The following is a 15,940-nucleotide window of genomic DNA, read 5'->3' as shown; positions in this document are numbered from 1 at the left end:
TTACATTACTAACACTAAACAGCAATTGAATAAATAAAAAAAGTTATTTATTATAACTTAATAAAAAAATGACACATACATCAAGCCACAAGGCTACTTTACTTTAAGATTATTATTAGAAAAAAAAAACTAATATAAATATTTATGGATTATGAAGTCGAAACCCTAAAGTATATTATTTTTAATTTTTTTTTCTGTTATGATTAATTAACAGTTAAAATGATAAAAAAGAAAAAAAGGAGAAAAAACAATTGGTATTGGCGGTGCAGAAATTACCGGCCGAATCAGCAAAATGTCATTCTGAATCTTCGGTCGTTGCTCCTCCGATCATCTAGACTAGACTAGACTAGAGGAGCTGAAAATCGCGATAATTCTTGACCAAGATGATGGTCGAAGATCTCGGAATCGAAGCCAAGGAGGCGTCAGTGCGTGAGGTCGCGAAGCTACTGCCCCTTCCTGAGCTGCTGCAGTCCATCGCTTCTATCAAGGCTGATTACATTGCTCGTCAACAGGTTTCTTCTTTCCCTTTAATCCTCGATCTGCACTATTCTTACTATCGGTACTACTTAAGTCTAGTTATTCAGACTGGAAGTAGGCAGTTGAATTTCGTATGCTGATCCTATCTCTACTAGCTACGCCATTGCAGAAAATTGAATAGTAGAGATGTTGAGCTCGGTAACGGTTTTTGATATGGAAGAAGTTGACTCATATCCAGTAGCAAATATTTGTTTGAAAGATTATCTAGGAAGTTTAGGCTTAATATATCATTGATGGGAAGATTGGTGGAAGTATTTCATAATAGTTTGCTAGGTTTACAAAGGGGGATATAAAGAACAAGAGTGTTCTATCATTATTGATGTGAAATAGGAATATCAACCTCAAATCTTAGATATCATTGGAGAGGCTGGTATTCATATTAACATGCAATGATTTTTATTTGCCTTCAGCATTCTTCTTATTATATGTTTTTATTTCAGGCAAATGATGCACAACTCAGTACTATGGTAGCTGAACAGGTACCTAAGTCATGCTTGTTTAGTCAGTGTTTTTCATTTTCGGGGGAGAATTTAGTCATAGTGGTTACTCACTTTTCTCTGCATAGATAGATGTTTTCCCACTTTTTGTGTGCACGTGTGGCACTTTTTCTTCTCTTTTTTTTGACTGTTGGCTCAAACTATATGCTGATGATTGCAGGTTGAACAGGCACAAGCTGGGCTTGACGCTCTTTCATCGTCTCAGAAGACTATAACTCATCTGCGTGGAAACTTCATTTCTATTGAAAAGTATGTCTTACAAAGTGCTCTTGGTCAGTGTTATCACTATTGTTGTGATAATATTGCATTAGCTTCTATTTTGTTAGTTCTTTTTGGCTTCCATTCACAATGATATACCTTGCTTGAGTTCATCTGAATGTTGCGTTCTAACCAGACTGTGTCAAGAATGTCAAACATTGATTGAAAATCATGATCAGATAAAGCTCCTCAGCAATGCAAGAAATAATTTGAACACTACACTTAAGGTGACACTATTTTCCGCCTACCTTCTCCCATGAGTTTGTAAGACCATTTCTATATTGTTAATTTCTTGTTTTTTCAAGGATTTGGAGGCTTTCGTGAAAAGTAGCTGTTGATTTCTTAAGATTTATGCACTTCAAAATATTATTGTTTCCTGTGCCTTTTGTTGATCGTCTACCATTTTTCTTGTATTTAGGATGTTGAAGGAATGATGTCAATTTCTGTTGAAGCCTCTGCGGCACGAGACTCTTTGAGTGATGATAAGGAACTTATTAATACATATGAGGTAGAAATATTCTTATAATCAGTTTAGGGTTCGCAACACTATTATATTACTCATAAATTATTATTAACTGGTGTCGCCTATTTATATCATGAACTTCTCATAGAGGTTAACAGCTCTTGATGGAAAGAGGAGATTTGCACTAGCAGCTGCATCTTCTCATGAAGAGGAGGTTGGCAGGCTGAGGTCAGTATTTTGTATCATGGTTATTAGTTGTTTGAGTTGATCAATCAACTAGCTTTTTTTCTTAAAGGAGCAGACCAATCTATGTTGATCCAAAAGTTCTGAGAAGACTAACTTGAACGCCCTTCCATCTGCTAGAAATTACATGCTTATCTTTATTAATACTAAAACATAGTGAAATAAGAAAACATATTTTCAGTCATAGTGCATTTTATCAGGATGGTAATGATGTACTGTGAACTTATAAGTGACAGTAACCTAGCTTCCAGGTGCAGAAATACCTTATTGTAACAGTAATCGAGCAATATAATGAGAATGAAGAGATGGAATTGTAGCAATCACCTACAATTACCAATATATGAGATGAAGCAAAACAAATGATTGTGATAAAATGGTAGAAGAGAAATATGAAATCCGAGTAGGGAAGTAGAGAGAATGACGAAGGACCTTGAGAGGGAAACTCAATGTTTCAAAATGATTCGTGTATATTCCCGCCAGTTGCACCCCTCCCCATGATCAACTACTTTCCTTATTTTTCCCGCCAAGCGTGTGGTAATTATCGTAGCTACTAATGCCACATAGGCAGTAGGTAATAACATGCTGTTACACAGCTTATTTCGACTTGCTGACGTGGCTTAAAAGGCCTAGTCAACTTATTTAAGGGTTAGGTAAACTAACCCTCACATTTCTCTTGCAATAGGTAACTTGGTGAAACAAATCACTTTCTGATATAGAGATTGGCTTGTATTCTTTTCTCTGTTTTGTTTTAATAAGAACATTTTTCTATTTTGTTTCTGTTGACAATGTAGCAATTTACCATTTCAACTCATGGATAATTGAGTCATATGGACACTTATCTTGTGATTGATAAATATGTTCAGTGAATATTTTGAAGATGTAGATCGCACTTGGGAGACATTCGAGAAGACATTATGGGGCCATCTTTCCAACTTCTACAAACTTGCCAAAGAAAGGTTTGATGGCACTTTCTTTTAGTTCTTAAAATTCCTGTCCTTATTTTTGCTAATTTGACGAGCCGTGTTCATGGTCTATTAGATTTGTCTCAGATTAAAGAATAGGGACAATGGTTAAAACTTTAGGACTTTTAGTCATATTAGTAGTCATAGAAAAGAGAATCATGCTATTAGAAATATGAGTATTTAAGAGATCGTGGCTTTCTTTCTCTCTTCCTGTTTAAGAAAACTTAGGTTGTATTTTTGCATGTAAGAAAAAAGAAATTATTGATAATGAATTTGCCACAATGTGGATGAAATTGTTTCTGTTTATAGGTTACATAAAGATAAGTGCAGTGTAAAATTCCACATTTTAAGAATAGTATTTTTTATCCTCATTTGGAAACACCTATGTATGATTTTTCTTTTACTTTTCTATTGTTTTATAATGATAAGCAAGAGAGGACATTTTTTATTTTTATGTGATACCAAGGTGTCCGGGCCAGCTTGAGCGCTTGAACATATTAATAATGGGATGGAAAACAAAATATCAGAAAAATCTGTTATGACAGAATAGATCAAAAGAGAAAACTGTGTAAGAAAGTCTTTGACGTAATAATAGCCATTGGTGGATTCAGTTGGAAAAGAAAAGGCTGGAGCTCTAGTATCATATAGAAACACAAATTTCCTTTGTGAAACTTGGTTACAGTTCGTATGACGATGCTTGTATTTACGTGCTACATAAAGTTAAGCACATAGTAACATTAATCAACTCAAAATATTATAATCTAACTAGATTGCATATTTTAAGACTTTTGTCCCATTTAATATTCTGACTGAGCACAATGTCTACAACTTTATCCCTTTTTCCTTAATGAATAAGCTATTGTAGGATCTTTTATTTGTTGTCTCATCTTGGGTTCCATGATTTCCTGTTTGGTTGTTTTGAAATATTTCAGGCTTTAGGTGCCTTATTTATTTGTGTGTTTCAGTACTCTGGATTTATTTTAAATGTAACATCATTTGAAATGTCTGTTATCAACTCAGCATTACTTTTGATTTTTTGAGCATCCATTTATGACTACATGGTTTATGACTTACTGATCATTTTACCTTCTTGCAGCCCGCAAACTCTGGTTCGTGCTCTAAGGTTTGTCAAGTGTTCATTCTTAAAACTTTTGCAATACAGAATATGTACTTGTTTCATTTGGCGTATGATGTGATTAGAAGGGTAACTGACAATGTACTACCAGGTTATTCAGTTCTCTTCCTTTTCATATTTAACTGCAGGGTTGTTGAAATGCAAGAGATCCATGATCAACAACTTGCCGAGGAAGCAGCAGAGGCTGAGGGTGATGGTGCAATGGCAGCCATTGCAAATCCTCGTAGAAATGTCAAGTACTTAAATGATTTCTGTTTGATTTCTTCCGTTATTCCAGGATCATCTAAGTGTAGCATGATATTCCTTTTGTCATCTTTCACTAAAACATTAATTTCAATACATTGGACATATTTCTACATGCAGAAATGGGACTGCTGCATTAGCAACTTCTCGCAACCTTATCCAACAGAAAGCAAGAGCCCAGGGAAAAGGGTACAGGGATAAATGCTATGATCAAATAAGGAGGACCATTGAAGAACGTTTTGATAAACTGTTATCAGAGGTTGATCTATGTGAAATTCTCTTTTATTGAAGAATGTTATTCATTCTATTATTCTAACATCTTTAAATAAGAACATGTTTGTTCTATATATCAGGCTGCATTTGAGGACCTAAAAGCTGCATTGGAGGAATCTCGGAAGGTATACACATTTCTTTATTTGTCTAATAACTTTTCCTTTGTTGACTTTTATATATTCTTAGCTGTGCAATATTTTGTGCTCAAAGGCAGTGTAAGTTCTACTGGCTTTGTGTTCATTTCACTATTAAGATGAAAGAACAAATCAGCGTCATGTTAGAAAATAGTTCCTCCTAGGATGTGAATAACCTCGAGATTTCAAATATCACAACCCAAAGAATTTCTTTACTATACTAAATTTTTTAGCAATGGGATGACCATTCTATGAACTTAATTTCATAGACACTGTATTTATTATATCAAAATGTATTACTTCATATTATTGGTGCCAATTGGAGTTAATAACATCCTTTGGTAAACAGTTTTTGATGATGAGATTTAGTTTATTTTCTTTACTTTCAGATGACAGAAGAGCTTGGGGATTTATATGATTATGTTGCTCCTTGTTTTCCTCCAAGGTTTGATTTCTTCAAGCGCTTTTCTTTAACTTATTCATCAGGTTTTCTTCTCATTATGAGTGAATTTAGTTTGAATACAACCATGTGAGAAAATATTTGTCAAATATCTTTTGGAATTTAAGGAAGTTAAAAGGATTGTGACTTGTTAAACCTGTTGTATAATAAATGCAAGGTCAGGAGCTTCTATATATGCCCGAGTCAAAATACCTGTTTTCCTATATAGTTCACTTTCATTTATAATAGATTGGGGTTTGTAGGCTGTAGCTCTTGGCTTGACATATATCTTACATGGTCTAATGTCTTGTTGCCTTGTTGGTATTATTTCTCTTGCATTTGTTGTCCCATTTATCTTCACGAGACCCTTATAGGTTTGACAACTTTTATATGAGGTCATCTCAATTTGTTTTCTTGTGATATTAAAAGAAGAGAAAAATAAAAGTTTTGATTGTTATGGACTATAGCACAAAGATTGTTTAATGAATTCCCCTGTCTTTTCTTTGCCATTTTATATGCTTTCAGATACGAGATATTCCAATTTTTGGTAAATCTTTACACGGAAAGGTTCACTCAGTGGCTCAGACTGCTTAGTGATCGGGCGAATGATCTCACGAATATAGAAATACTGAAGGTATGTACCTGTCCTTTACAGAAGGGAAATGCAGTACTAGGTAGAACTAAATGATAATACTTGACTGTTTTTGTGTATGATATATCCTATTTGAAGGAATATATTAAAGCTACATTTGTGCTATTTGCAACATGTGATCCAGATGATGTTAATCATCACAAAGTCAATATATTTTTTTAAATATTAAAATTATTGTTACAAAACAAAACAAATCAGTTATTTAATAACATTGTTTCTTTTTATAAAAAAAAACAAATCAAATCAGTTTGTAGGTATTACACAACTTTTGCAATCTCACCACAATACTCATGATGTTTTTCCTATATACAAGGAATGTTAGTATGCTATCCTGACAATTGGATTACCTGTGAACTTGATGTTGATGAATACAAGTTACAACTGATTTTCTTGTATATCTGCATGCATGAAACAAAATGAATTAATCACATATGGATTTATGCATGTCCATTTCCCTTTCATGCATGTCTCCATGAAGCTAAATGATTATTTTCCAATCAAAGGAAGGATTAATGCAATTAATTACTTTTGCTTCAATATTCTCTAGCTGTTTAGGGAGGCACCTTGGAAGGATCATAGTAATTCAAGCAATTCAAATTAATAGGATTAAGATTTTTTTGCTCCATATATAGGTTCAGTCTTGTATTGATTTATTTCTAACCACCCTAGAAACATAGGAGTATGTTTCCATCCTCTATATTCCACCTTATTAAATGAGCATTAACTTAAAAATAAAATAAAGAGAGAATTCATTACTAACCTTAGTCCACGCAAAAGTCACATTAGCTTTGCAAAATATTTCATGTTTTATGATGGCATGAGTTTCATTCTGACTACACAATGGTTATTTTCCTCTATATGTAGTTTGGAATCATACATATTAATTGTGCTTATTTACCAATGAACAGGTAACTGGTTGGGTAGTTGAATACCAAGAGCAGCTCGTTGGTCTAGGGGTTGATGATTCCTTAGCTCAAGTTTGTTCTGAGAGTGGTGCAATGGATCCACTCATGAATGCATATGTGGAAAGAATGCAAGCTACAACAAGAGTAAGATAATAATGTATTAACTTTGTTGTGCACACTACTTTTCAGAACCGCATATATTGTATATCTTATCTTGTCTTGTGCAGAAATGGTACTTGAATATCCTAGAAAATGATAAAACACAACCCCCCAAAAAAACTGAAGATGGGAAGCTATATACACCTGCTGCGGTTGATTTGTTCAGGATACTGGGTGAGCAAGTGCAAATTGTTCGTGAAAATAGTACTGATCTCATGTTGTACAGAATTGCTCTATCCCTTATTCAGGCAAGTACAACTTCACATGTTTGGACTTTGTTTCAAATCAACGAATTTTCCTTTTGGTGCAATTCATATAATCAATTGTTTATGAATAATCCTGTAAAATATTTCTGAAAGAAGGAAATCGTTTCACATAAAAACAACCTCTCTTTCTGAGCATTTGAGCCTTTTTGTTCAAAGAAGATGGGAACTGGTGATATTAAGCTCTTTAACTGATGTGACTCCAAGCAGTTGTGCATCATATTTATTATCATTCTCTCACTAGATTGATTTACTCGTTCCTTCATTGTGATTTGAAAATGAAACTCGTTTTGTTGTTGTATTGCTTCGAATAGGTATAGAGTCATGAATCTGGTTATTCTTTTATCTTCTTTACATCTACCGATCAATAGGACTTGGTTTCTGGATTGTCAGCATCTTAACTATTTTGCCATCTTTTTCACTTAATAGTTCCTGGGAGACCTCTTTTCTTTATGTGACATTTCTTGTTCTTTTATAATATGATTAGGTATTGTCATCTTACACAATCACAGTTCCTTATCCCCTAGAAGATATCATGTTCGAGATTTGTTGAGAAAAGTAGTAAAATTTGCATCAGTTATTATTCTGTAGGTTTCTTCAAATGATCTCATCTATGTTTTCATTTCATTACATTTTCCTTTTCATATGTATAACTGATGGCATATTACAACTTCCACAAAGCTCTTTGGGACCATTTGCTATTCAGGTGGTTCTGCAGCATATAGGACCCATGCTGTGTCTTGCATCATCTGGGACCATTTTGTCTTTTCAGTATTGCTTTCTTTGGTTGAGTGCTCTCAGATTTTGATGTACATACCATGAAAAAAGTCATGTCATCATCCAGGTCTTCATGGAAAGCATGAGCAGTGATTAAAACTAGTTCCTTTTTTATATATATGGTTGCTGCAGTTGATTATGCTTGATCTTTAACTTAATTTTTAGGTATTGTGATATGATATTTGGTAAGTAATGTAATAGGTATATAAGAAGTTAGATGAATGGTTGTTAGTTATAGGCTGTTATGATTTGGGGCTGTAGGCTTTTTGTTTCTGTTCTTGAAAGGACTGAATTGTAGAGATTTGCTTGGTAGTCATATATGCTTTTGTCGTTGTGCTTAAAGGATGGCCTATCAACACGTAAGCAGATCAATTATTCTGTTTTAAAAAAAAAAATGCATTGGCTGTCAGGATACTGTAAAGTGTAATCTGCTACAATTATAAGCAGTTAGATTAAGTAGTTACTAGTTAGTTAGTTATAGGCTGTTAGGGTATCAAGCCTATTTGAAAATTGTTATTCTGTCACAATCATGATCCTATTAGAAAGTCGACAAAGTTAAAATTGGAAGTGACTTTTTTCATTTGGTATAAGTATTTTTATGAACATAATCCAGGTTATAGTGTATCTTTTTGCTTCATTTGATATAAAGATTAATTTTTGGATAATGACTCAAATTATAGTGAGTTTTGACTTCATTTGGCATGGAGTTTCTTTTTTCTTTCTGGATTATGATCCAGTAAAACATAACAAATAATCTGGATCATGATCCAGATTATTTTCTAGATTTTTGGCAAACATAACAAATGTAAATATTTCCGGATCAGAATCCATATGAAAACATTGCATACCAAAACAGCATACATAAATTGCTAAGCAGTTAGATTGTTAGGCCCTGTTAGTAGAAATACAACCTCTATTGTAAGAAAATGTTATGTTGAATATTAAATGAACTGTCATCCTTCCTAAGGGTTTCTTCTTCTTCTTCACAAAGGGTTCTTCTCTTCCTCCCTTTCCTTAAAATGGAATTCTGTATTATATTGATACATAACCAGTTAGGGTGTACTGATGCTTTTTAACATTTTTTCTTTTTTTTCTTTTCTAGCTTTTAAAATTTATTAATGATTATTTATTCTGATTGTGTTTCCCTGTGTATTGGAGTTGTTCAGGTAATGATTGATTTTCAAGCAGCTGAAAGGAAGAGGCTGGAAGAGCCTGCTTCTGACATTGGTCTTGAACCTTTGTGTGCGCTGGTATGTCTGTTCTCTACTTGTCTGGAAAATGATTACTTGGACTAGCACATATTGACATAATTCCTTTGCAGATTAACAATAACCTGCGTTGCTATGATCTTGCCATGGAGTTGAGTAACAGTACACTTGAAGCTCTTCCACAGAGCTATGCTGAGCAGGTTTAATATTTTAAAGCACTAATTTAGCTTCTTTACTGTTCCACCTAATAAAATATCTGAGTCTTGTTTGCATTTCAAAAGAAATATCTGATCCTTGTACAAAGTGACTGAAACAAGAAAGTGGTTTGCTTTTTTAATCAACTTGTCTGATAACTGTCTGATAACTTTGCTTGAAATTATGATTTGTTTGAATCATGAAATTCTTATTTTGTGGAAAAATCAATCTAGGCTTAGGTCTATCTATTCATTTTAAAACATACATCGAATGAAGACTTTGAGCCTATAATTGTGCTTAAGTTGACTTTTATTTTTTGTTTGATTACATGTGTTATCCTATATGCAGATTACTTTTGAAGACACTTGCAAGGGCTTCTTGGAGGTTGCGAAGGTAATCAATTAAAGTCAGCTGTTGGTGGATTGTCAGCCCTCTAATTATGAAGGCTTTATCTTCTTAACACCTGAAAATTACTCATATAGATGGTTTGCCATCTCTACATATCATAAAAAGAAAAAAAAAGAAATATGACCTGAAATCAGTCTTAGAAGTATTATGCTTTGCATGTTTTTCCTTGAGGAAGAAGCAAATTAACATATCTTCCAGCTCCAAAGAAATCATGAACAATTCTTAACTGGTTGCAGGAAGCTGTCATTCTAACTGTTAGTGTAATCTTTGAGGATCCAGGAGTGCAGGAGTTACTTGTCAAACTTTATCAAAAAGGTGAATCAGTCATAAGTTGAATGTTAATTTCACGTAAGCACTTGCAGGAGATGAATATCTGATTAAGGTTTACTTTATCCACATATATAAAGAATGGGCTGAAGGGCAAGTCACTGAGTATCTTGTTGCAACTTTTGGAGATTATTTTACGGATGTCAAGATGTAAGTTCTTTTTTATCTTGGTGTGTCCTTATGATTCCCTGACTTGACAATATTAATCAATTGGTCATAAACATTTGTTTTAATCAGGTATATTGAGGAAAGGTCATTTAGGAGATTTGTTGAGGCTTGTCTGGAAGAGACCGTGATTGTTTATGTTGATCATTTACTCACTCAGGTTATCCTGAAGAATGATTTCTTAGTATAGATCTATTATGATGTCTGATCTAATAAGTCCCTTCTGTTTCTAACTTGTGAGGTTTTGCTATTGCAGAAAAATTATATAAAGGAAGAAACTATAGATCGAATGAGGCTTGATGAAGAGGTTCTTATGGATTTCTTCAGAGAATACATAAGTGTTTCTGTAAGTTGTATCTTTCTTTTTCAAATGTTTTGCAGAATAAAGACTTTTCATATCCAAATGATATTATTTGCCTTTGTTTGATATGATGCATCAGAAAGTTGAAAACAGGATTAGAATTCTAAGTGACTTGAGAGAGCTTGCTTCTGCTGAGAGCTTGGATACATTCACACTTATTTACACAAATATACTTTCTCATCAACCAGACTGCCCTGTAAGCTTTTACTTATTACTGCATCTTATCAAAATTCCTCTTCTTTTAACTTAATAAAACTTTTATGGGATTATTGCAGGCTGAGGTTGTTGATAAGCTTGTGGGTATGCGAGAAGGCATACCAAAAAAAGACGCAAAGGAGGTAAGTCCCCATTAGAAAAATATATTCCTTCTTTGTAGTGTTCTACGAGTTTAAAACTCTTCTATGCTGGCAAACAGGTTATACAGGAGTGCAAAGAGATCTACGAGCAATCGCTGGTTGATGGAAAGCCACCCAAGACAGGTTTTGTCTTCTCAAGAGTGAAGTGCTTAATTCAAGTTAAAGGAGGATTTATTTGGCGGAAAATGACTTAGTTCATAATGTTTGTTGTGCGATTATTCATGTGTTTTGTTTGTTATTTTGCGGCGTAAAGTAACATGGATGTTTGTACCTTTAAAATCTGTTAATTTTTGAACACTTGTACTTTGGTTAGTGTGTTGTAATACTATTAAGCAATGTTGTCAATGTAGTTTCTGAATTTAGTGTGTTTACTAACCATGATTATCCTATGTATATGATCTCAGATTGATTGCTAATATTTTGTTTCGAATCAAACAATTTTAAAAAATTTGCCGGTTGTCTTATTGCTAGACTTGTTTGGGTCTGAATGAAATTGGTTTCTCTGTTTGTATATCTCAAATTTAGGTTTAAAGTTGATAAAAATATTTGTATTCGTTTATTGTTTACAGTGAAATTTGTCGGTTGGTCCGTAGTTTTTTTACCCTCCAGGTTAAGTGGATTTTTCACGTCAAATTGGTGTTGTTTTATTGCGTTTGATGTCCTATTTTATATTTAAATAACTTGTGTAATATCCATTTCACATTGATTAATCAATATAAAAGTATTATTCGTTTCAAAATTCTTAACAAGTGGTATCAAAGTTGTTATGTTGTTATGTTTATTTGTTTAATAGTGCTTTGTAGGTTGAGATGAAAGACAATAAAATAATAATCAGGTTGACAAGATAAATAATAACGGATAGATTTGGAAATCCAAAATGGAGGATATCCATTACTGTAAAGACTTTGTATGAGCTGATTGAAAAAGATAGTGCGAAGCCGAGATAGTGCGAAGCCAAAAAATATGTTTGCAGTTAATTAAACAAAATTGAACTGAAAAATAGTCGGCACAATCAAACAGTGTCAATAACTTGATGATACTGTATACCACCATGTAGCAAATTAGAAAAATGCCCATGAATTATGGAAGAAACTGAAGTCATTGTATTAGCAGAAAACAAGCATATAACAAAGCATTTTTTATTCGAAACTTAGTAAATCTGAAATTCAGAAAAGGTACAAGTGTTACTGAGCATTTAAATGAGTTACAGAGCTTTATTTATCAATTGTTGATGGAGATGACCTTAGAAATGAACTACAAATCTTATTGCTCTTGAGATCACAGACCGACAGTTGAGAGACATTGGTTGTGACAGTCAGTAATGTGGCTCTGAATGGTGTGCTTACTATGAGTATAGTTAATAAAAACTTATTTAATGAGGAGACAAAAAGAAAGTCAACTAATACAAATAATGCACATACTCTAATCACAAAAAACATGGAAGATCAAAAGGTCATAGCAAATCTAGAGGCAAATCAAAATCTAAGGGAAGACAATGTTGATTATTGTCGGTATTCAGTTATTCCCCTATTCTTTGTGCATTATTTGTATTAGTTGACTTTTTTCTTGTCTCCTCATTGAACAAGTTGCTAGTAACTATATTCATAGTAAACACAGCATTCAGAGTTGTATTATTGACTGTCACAACCAAGATCTTTAAACTGTTGGGCAATAATCCCAAAAGGAATAAGGTTTGTAGCTAATTTTCTAAGGTCATCTCCATCACTGATCAAACTCTAGAACTTATTTAAATGTTCAACAACACTTGTATCTTCTCTGAATTTCAGATTAATAATTTTCGAATAAAAAACGCTTTGTTACCTATTATTTTATGTTCATACAATGACTTCAGCTTCTTCCACAATCATTGACACTCTTCTCACTTGATACATGGTGGTAAACACTATCATCAAACCACTATCTCATTAAGCCGAGTGTTTTCCGGTTTAATTTTGTCCAATCAGCGTCAAATATATTTTTTGTCTTCGCACGGTCTCCTTCAACCAGCTCATACAAGTCTTTACAGTAAAATATATTCTCCAATTTAGATCTACCAATTATTATTTGCCAACTTGATCATTGTGCTATTTTCTTCAATCTCAATCTAAAAAAACACTTTTCAAAAGATAAACTTAATAACTCCGATACCATTTGTTGGGAATTTTGAAATGAATAAATTTTCATATTGTAATCAATCGATATATTGTAATCAATCGATATGAGATGGGTAAATACACAAATTATCCAAATCTAAAATAGAAGAACAAACACACAATAAACAACATCAAATTTACGTGAAAAACCCTCTTAATATAAAGGGTAAAAACAACGGGACCAACCAATAAATTTCACTATAAACATGAAACAAATACAAATGTTCTTCTCAATCTTAAACCTAAATTTAAAATATACAAACAGAGAAAATCAATTTAATTCAGACTCAAATAAGTCTAAATATAAAATAACAAGAAATTAGAACATACATTGTGAAAAGAAAATCGCTATTGCCTCTTTTTTCTCTTAGCAGACTGCTCGCTCTAACAATAATAATATGAATAACATTATTAGGGTTTACCTAATTGGGCCGGACTCATGCGGCCCAACATGATATAATACTATTAACCAATGTTGTTGATGTAACATGATATAATACTATTAACCAATGTTGTTGATGTAGTTTTTATTTAATGTGTTTGCTAACCATGATTATTAACATTTTGTTACAAATCAAACATTTAATAAAAATTCTCTTAGGTGGTCGTTCCATATTAAGTTTTAAATATATTTAGTTATTTATACTTTATAATTATTATTTTTTATATATTTTTATTTAAAATAGTTAGAGTCTCTCAAATAATACAATAAATAAAGAACTTAATTCTAAATATAAATAACTTTTATTTTATAATCAAAATTTGAAGGCTCTTGATAATTAATTTAATATTATCATCATCTAAGTTTTAATTAATTTGTGTTTCTCAAATTTGAATTATAACTTATTTTAACAAAATTTTATTTATTTATTCAAATTAAATTTATTCTAACATTCATAGCTAATGTGTAATAGTTTAAAAATAAAGTTGAAAAAAATTATTTCACAAAGTGGACAATAAAACTTAAATAAATAAATAAAATATATCATTAAATTTTGTAAATATTAATTAACTATTGTATATCATTTTAAATAATTTTAGAAATATAAATTAATATATAATATAATATGGAATTCTAATCTTAACCGTCCATCTCGACCAAAATCTCACATTTTCGTCTTCCAAAAGAAACTCAGTCGGCCTCTCTGCTCTCTAATGGCTTCTCTTCAGCAAACTCCGCCCACTTTCCAGTCATCCTCTTCATCTTCCTCACGGATTAACGCAACCTTCCTTCTTCAGAGACCTCAGAACCTATCATTCCCCGGCGGCAGCGTCATCTCTATCAAAATCCCCAAACTAGCAGTAGCAGTAGCAGCAGTTAGATTCTCCGTAAACTCCAGGTCACAAGAAAAGGTAAATGCAACCGGCGCCTGGATGCCTGACTCCGCCGCAGGAAGGTACGCTAACGCCCTAGCTGACGTAGCAAACTCCAACGGAACCCTAGATAAGACATTAGCCGATATAGAAAAGATCGGTAAAATCTTCTCCGACCCGCAGATCTACGAATTCTTCATCAATCCAACCGTTATTCTCGAGAAGAAACGTGAAATCGTCGATGAAATCTTTAAACTATCGAACCTACAGACGCATGTAGAGAACTTCATCAACATCCTGATCGACGTGAACCGGATAGAGTTAATAAGCGATATTGTGAAGGAATTTGGAGTTTTTTACAACAAAATGACGAATACAGAGCTGGCGATTGTTTCTTCTGTTGTGAAATTGGAGGATCAACATCTTGCGCAGATCGCAAAGCAAGTACAGAGGATGAGTGGAGCGAGGAATGTGAGAATTAAGACGATTATTGAACCTTCTTTAGTAGCTGGATTCACCATCCGCTATGGTAATTCTGGATCGAAGCTGATTGATATGAGCGTTAAGAAGCAGCTTCAAGACTTAGCCGCTCAACTCGAGATTGGAGATATGCAGCTGCCCGTATGACTGACCGACTCATTTCGACTCACTTCTTGTAGACAAACAGCAGGGTAATACAATTTTGGATTATTTGAAAATTTTGATTATCATGATTTTCATTTTTGATGAACTTTTTTTTTAAGTAAAAAATTTACTATACAATGATAAACTATTTTTTAGAAAAATAAATAAATATATATTTTAAGAAGAGCAATAGAGAGGGAATGAGGAAAGAAATAATGTATCACTAAGAGAGAAATTATGTTATTTTTTTTGGCTAATCAAATTGTGTCAAATCATTCCCTCTTTCAAATTATCTCCCTCAAATTCCCTCTTTCAATCATTTATCATATTTTAATAGGTTGTTTATTGGATAAACAATAATATAGTTTTAAAATAAGATTTAACTATTTGGCCTTTCCGTTTATTTAGGTCTTAATTTTTTTTTTATTAATTTTGTTTGATTGTGTATGAAAGTTTAGGTAAGAAAATTAAGTTATGCTTTCTTTATATTGTAATTTTTAAAATATTAATTATTTTTATTTGATATATAATAGAACTAGATTTTCAAAATTTTAATATATCAATATATATAATATTGAAATAATATTTATAAATTAAAATATATATATAAAATTAAATTTTTATTTCTATTAAAAAAATAGATTAACAAAGTCATTCTAAACTTTTTTTTTTTTTTTATAAAATCAAATGTTATCAACAAATGAACAATTTTAGTATTTTTTTTTTCTAAATTTGAGTTCACTCTACATTTATATATTTTTTTTTGTCTCTAGCCTTAATAATTTATTTATTTTTATCTAAATTTGATTTTAATTTAACTATATAAACTTAATTTTTGAAAATTAAATTAAAATATAATTAAATTTTTATAACGGTAAATATAATTTTT

At 32.3% G+C, this 15,940-nt stretch overlaps 2 protein-coding genes across 2 annotated transcripts; both read left to right on the top strand.

Annotated features, from left to right (window-relative positions):
- The first annotated feature begins 275 nt into the window (after positions 1-275).
- On the top strand, positions 276-11,335 carry LOC124944695 (exocyst complex component SEC6). Its single transcript, XM_047485022.1, has 25 exons — positions 276-512; positions 978-1,016; positions 1,195-1,283; positions 1,429-1,519; positions 1,711-1,800; positions 1,904-1,983; positions 2,862-2,954; positions 4,057-4,083; positions 4,224-4,331; positions 4,459-4,597; positions 4,692-4,736; positions 5,135-5,190; positions 5,710-5,818; positions 6,745-6,885; positions 6,969-7,148; positions 9,107-9,190; positions 9,262-9,348; positions 9,692-9,736; positions 9,988-10,066; positions 10,159-10,228; positions 10,316-10,403; positions 10,500-10,589; positions 10,684-10,800; positions 10,880-10,942; positions 11,020-11,335. The coding sequence occupies exons 1-25, from the start codon at positions 384-386 to the stop codon at positions 11,152-11,154; spliced, it is 2,274 nt and encodes a 757-aa protein (XP_047340978.1). The 5' UTR covers positions 276-383; the 3' UTR covers positions 11,155-11,335.
- Positions 11,336-14,241: 2,906 nt separating this feature from the next.
- Positions 14,242-15,148, top strand: LOC124944698 (ATP synthase delta chain, chloroplastic-like). Its single transcript, XM_047485024.1, has one exon. It carries the CDS (start codon positions 14,269-14,271, stop codon positions 15,052-15,054), a length of 786 nt encoding a protein of 261 aa, XP_047340980.1. The 5' UTR covers positions 14,242-14,268; the 3' UTR covers positions 15,055-15,148.
- Positions 15,149-15,940: the final 792 nt, after the last annotated feature.

This window comes from Impatiens glandulifera, chromosome 7, assembly GCF_907164915.1.
Source record: "Impatiens glandulifera chromosome 7, dImpGla2.1, whole genome shotgun sequence".
Classification (NCBI taxonomy): domain Eukaryota; kingdom Viridiplantae; phylum Streptophyta; class Magnoliopsida; order Ericales; family Balsaminaceae; genus Impatiens; species Impatiens glandulifera.
This window is presented reverse-complemented; position numbering and strand designations above follow the sequence as displayed.

Excerpts from the sequence above, each read along its gene's own strand:
- LOC124944695 (XM_047485022.1), top strand. The coding sequence starts at position 384 with ATGATGGTCGAAGATCTCGGAATCGAAGCCAAGGAGGCGTCAGTGCGT. Across the intron at positions 1,284-1,428 it reads AACTTCATTTCTATTGAAAA|ACTGTGTCAAGAATGTCAAA; the intron begins GTATGTCTTACA and ends CGTTCTAACCAG. Across the intron at positions 4,084-4,223 it reads ACTCTGGTTCGTGCTCTAAG|GGTTGTTGAAATGCAAGAGA; the intron begins GTTTGTCAAGTG and ends ATTTAACTGCAG.
- LOC124944698 (XM_047485024.1), top strand. The coding sequence starts at position 14,269 with ATGGCTTCTCTTCAGCAAACTCCGCCCACTTTCCAGTCATCCTCTTCA.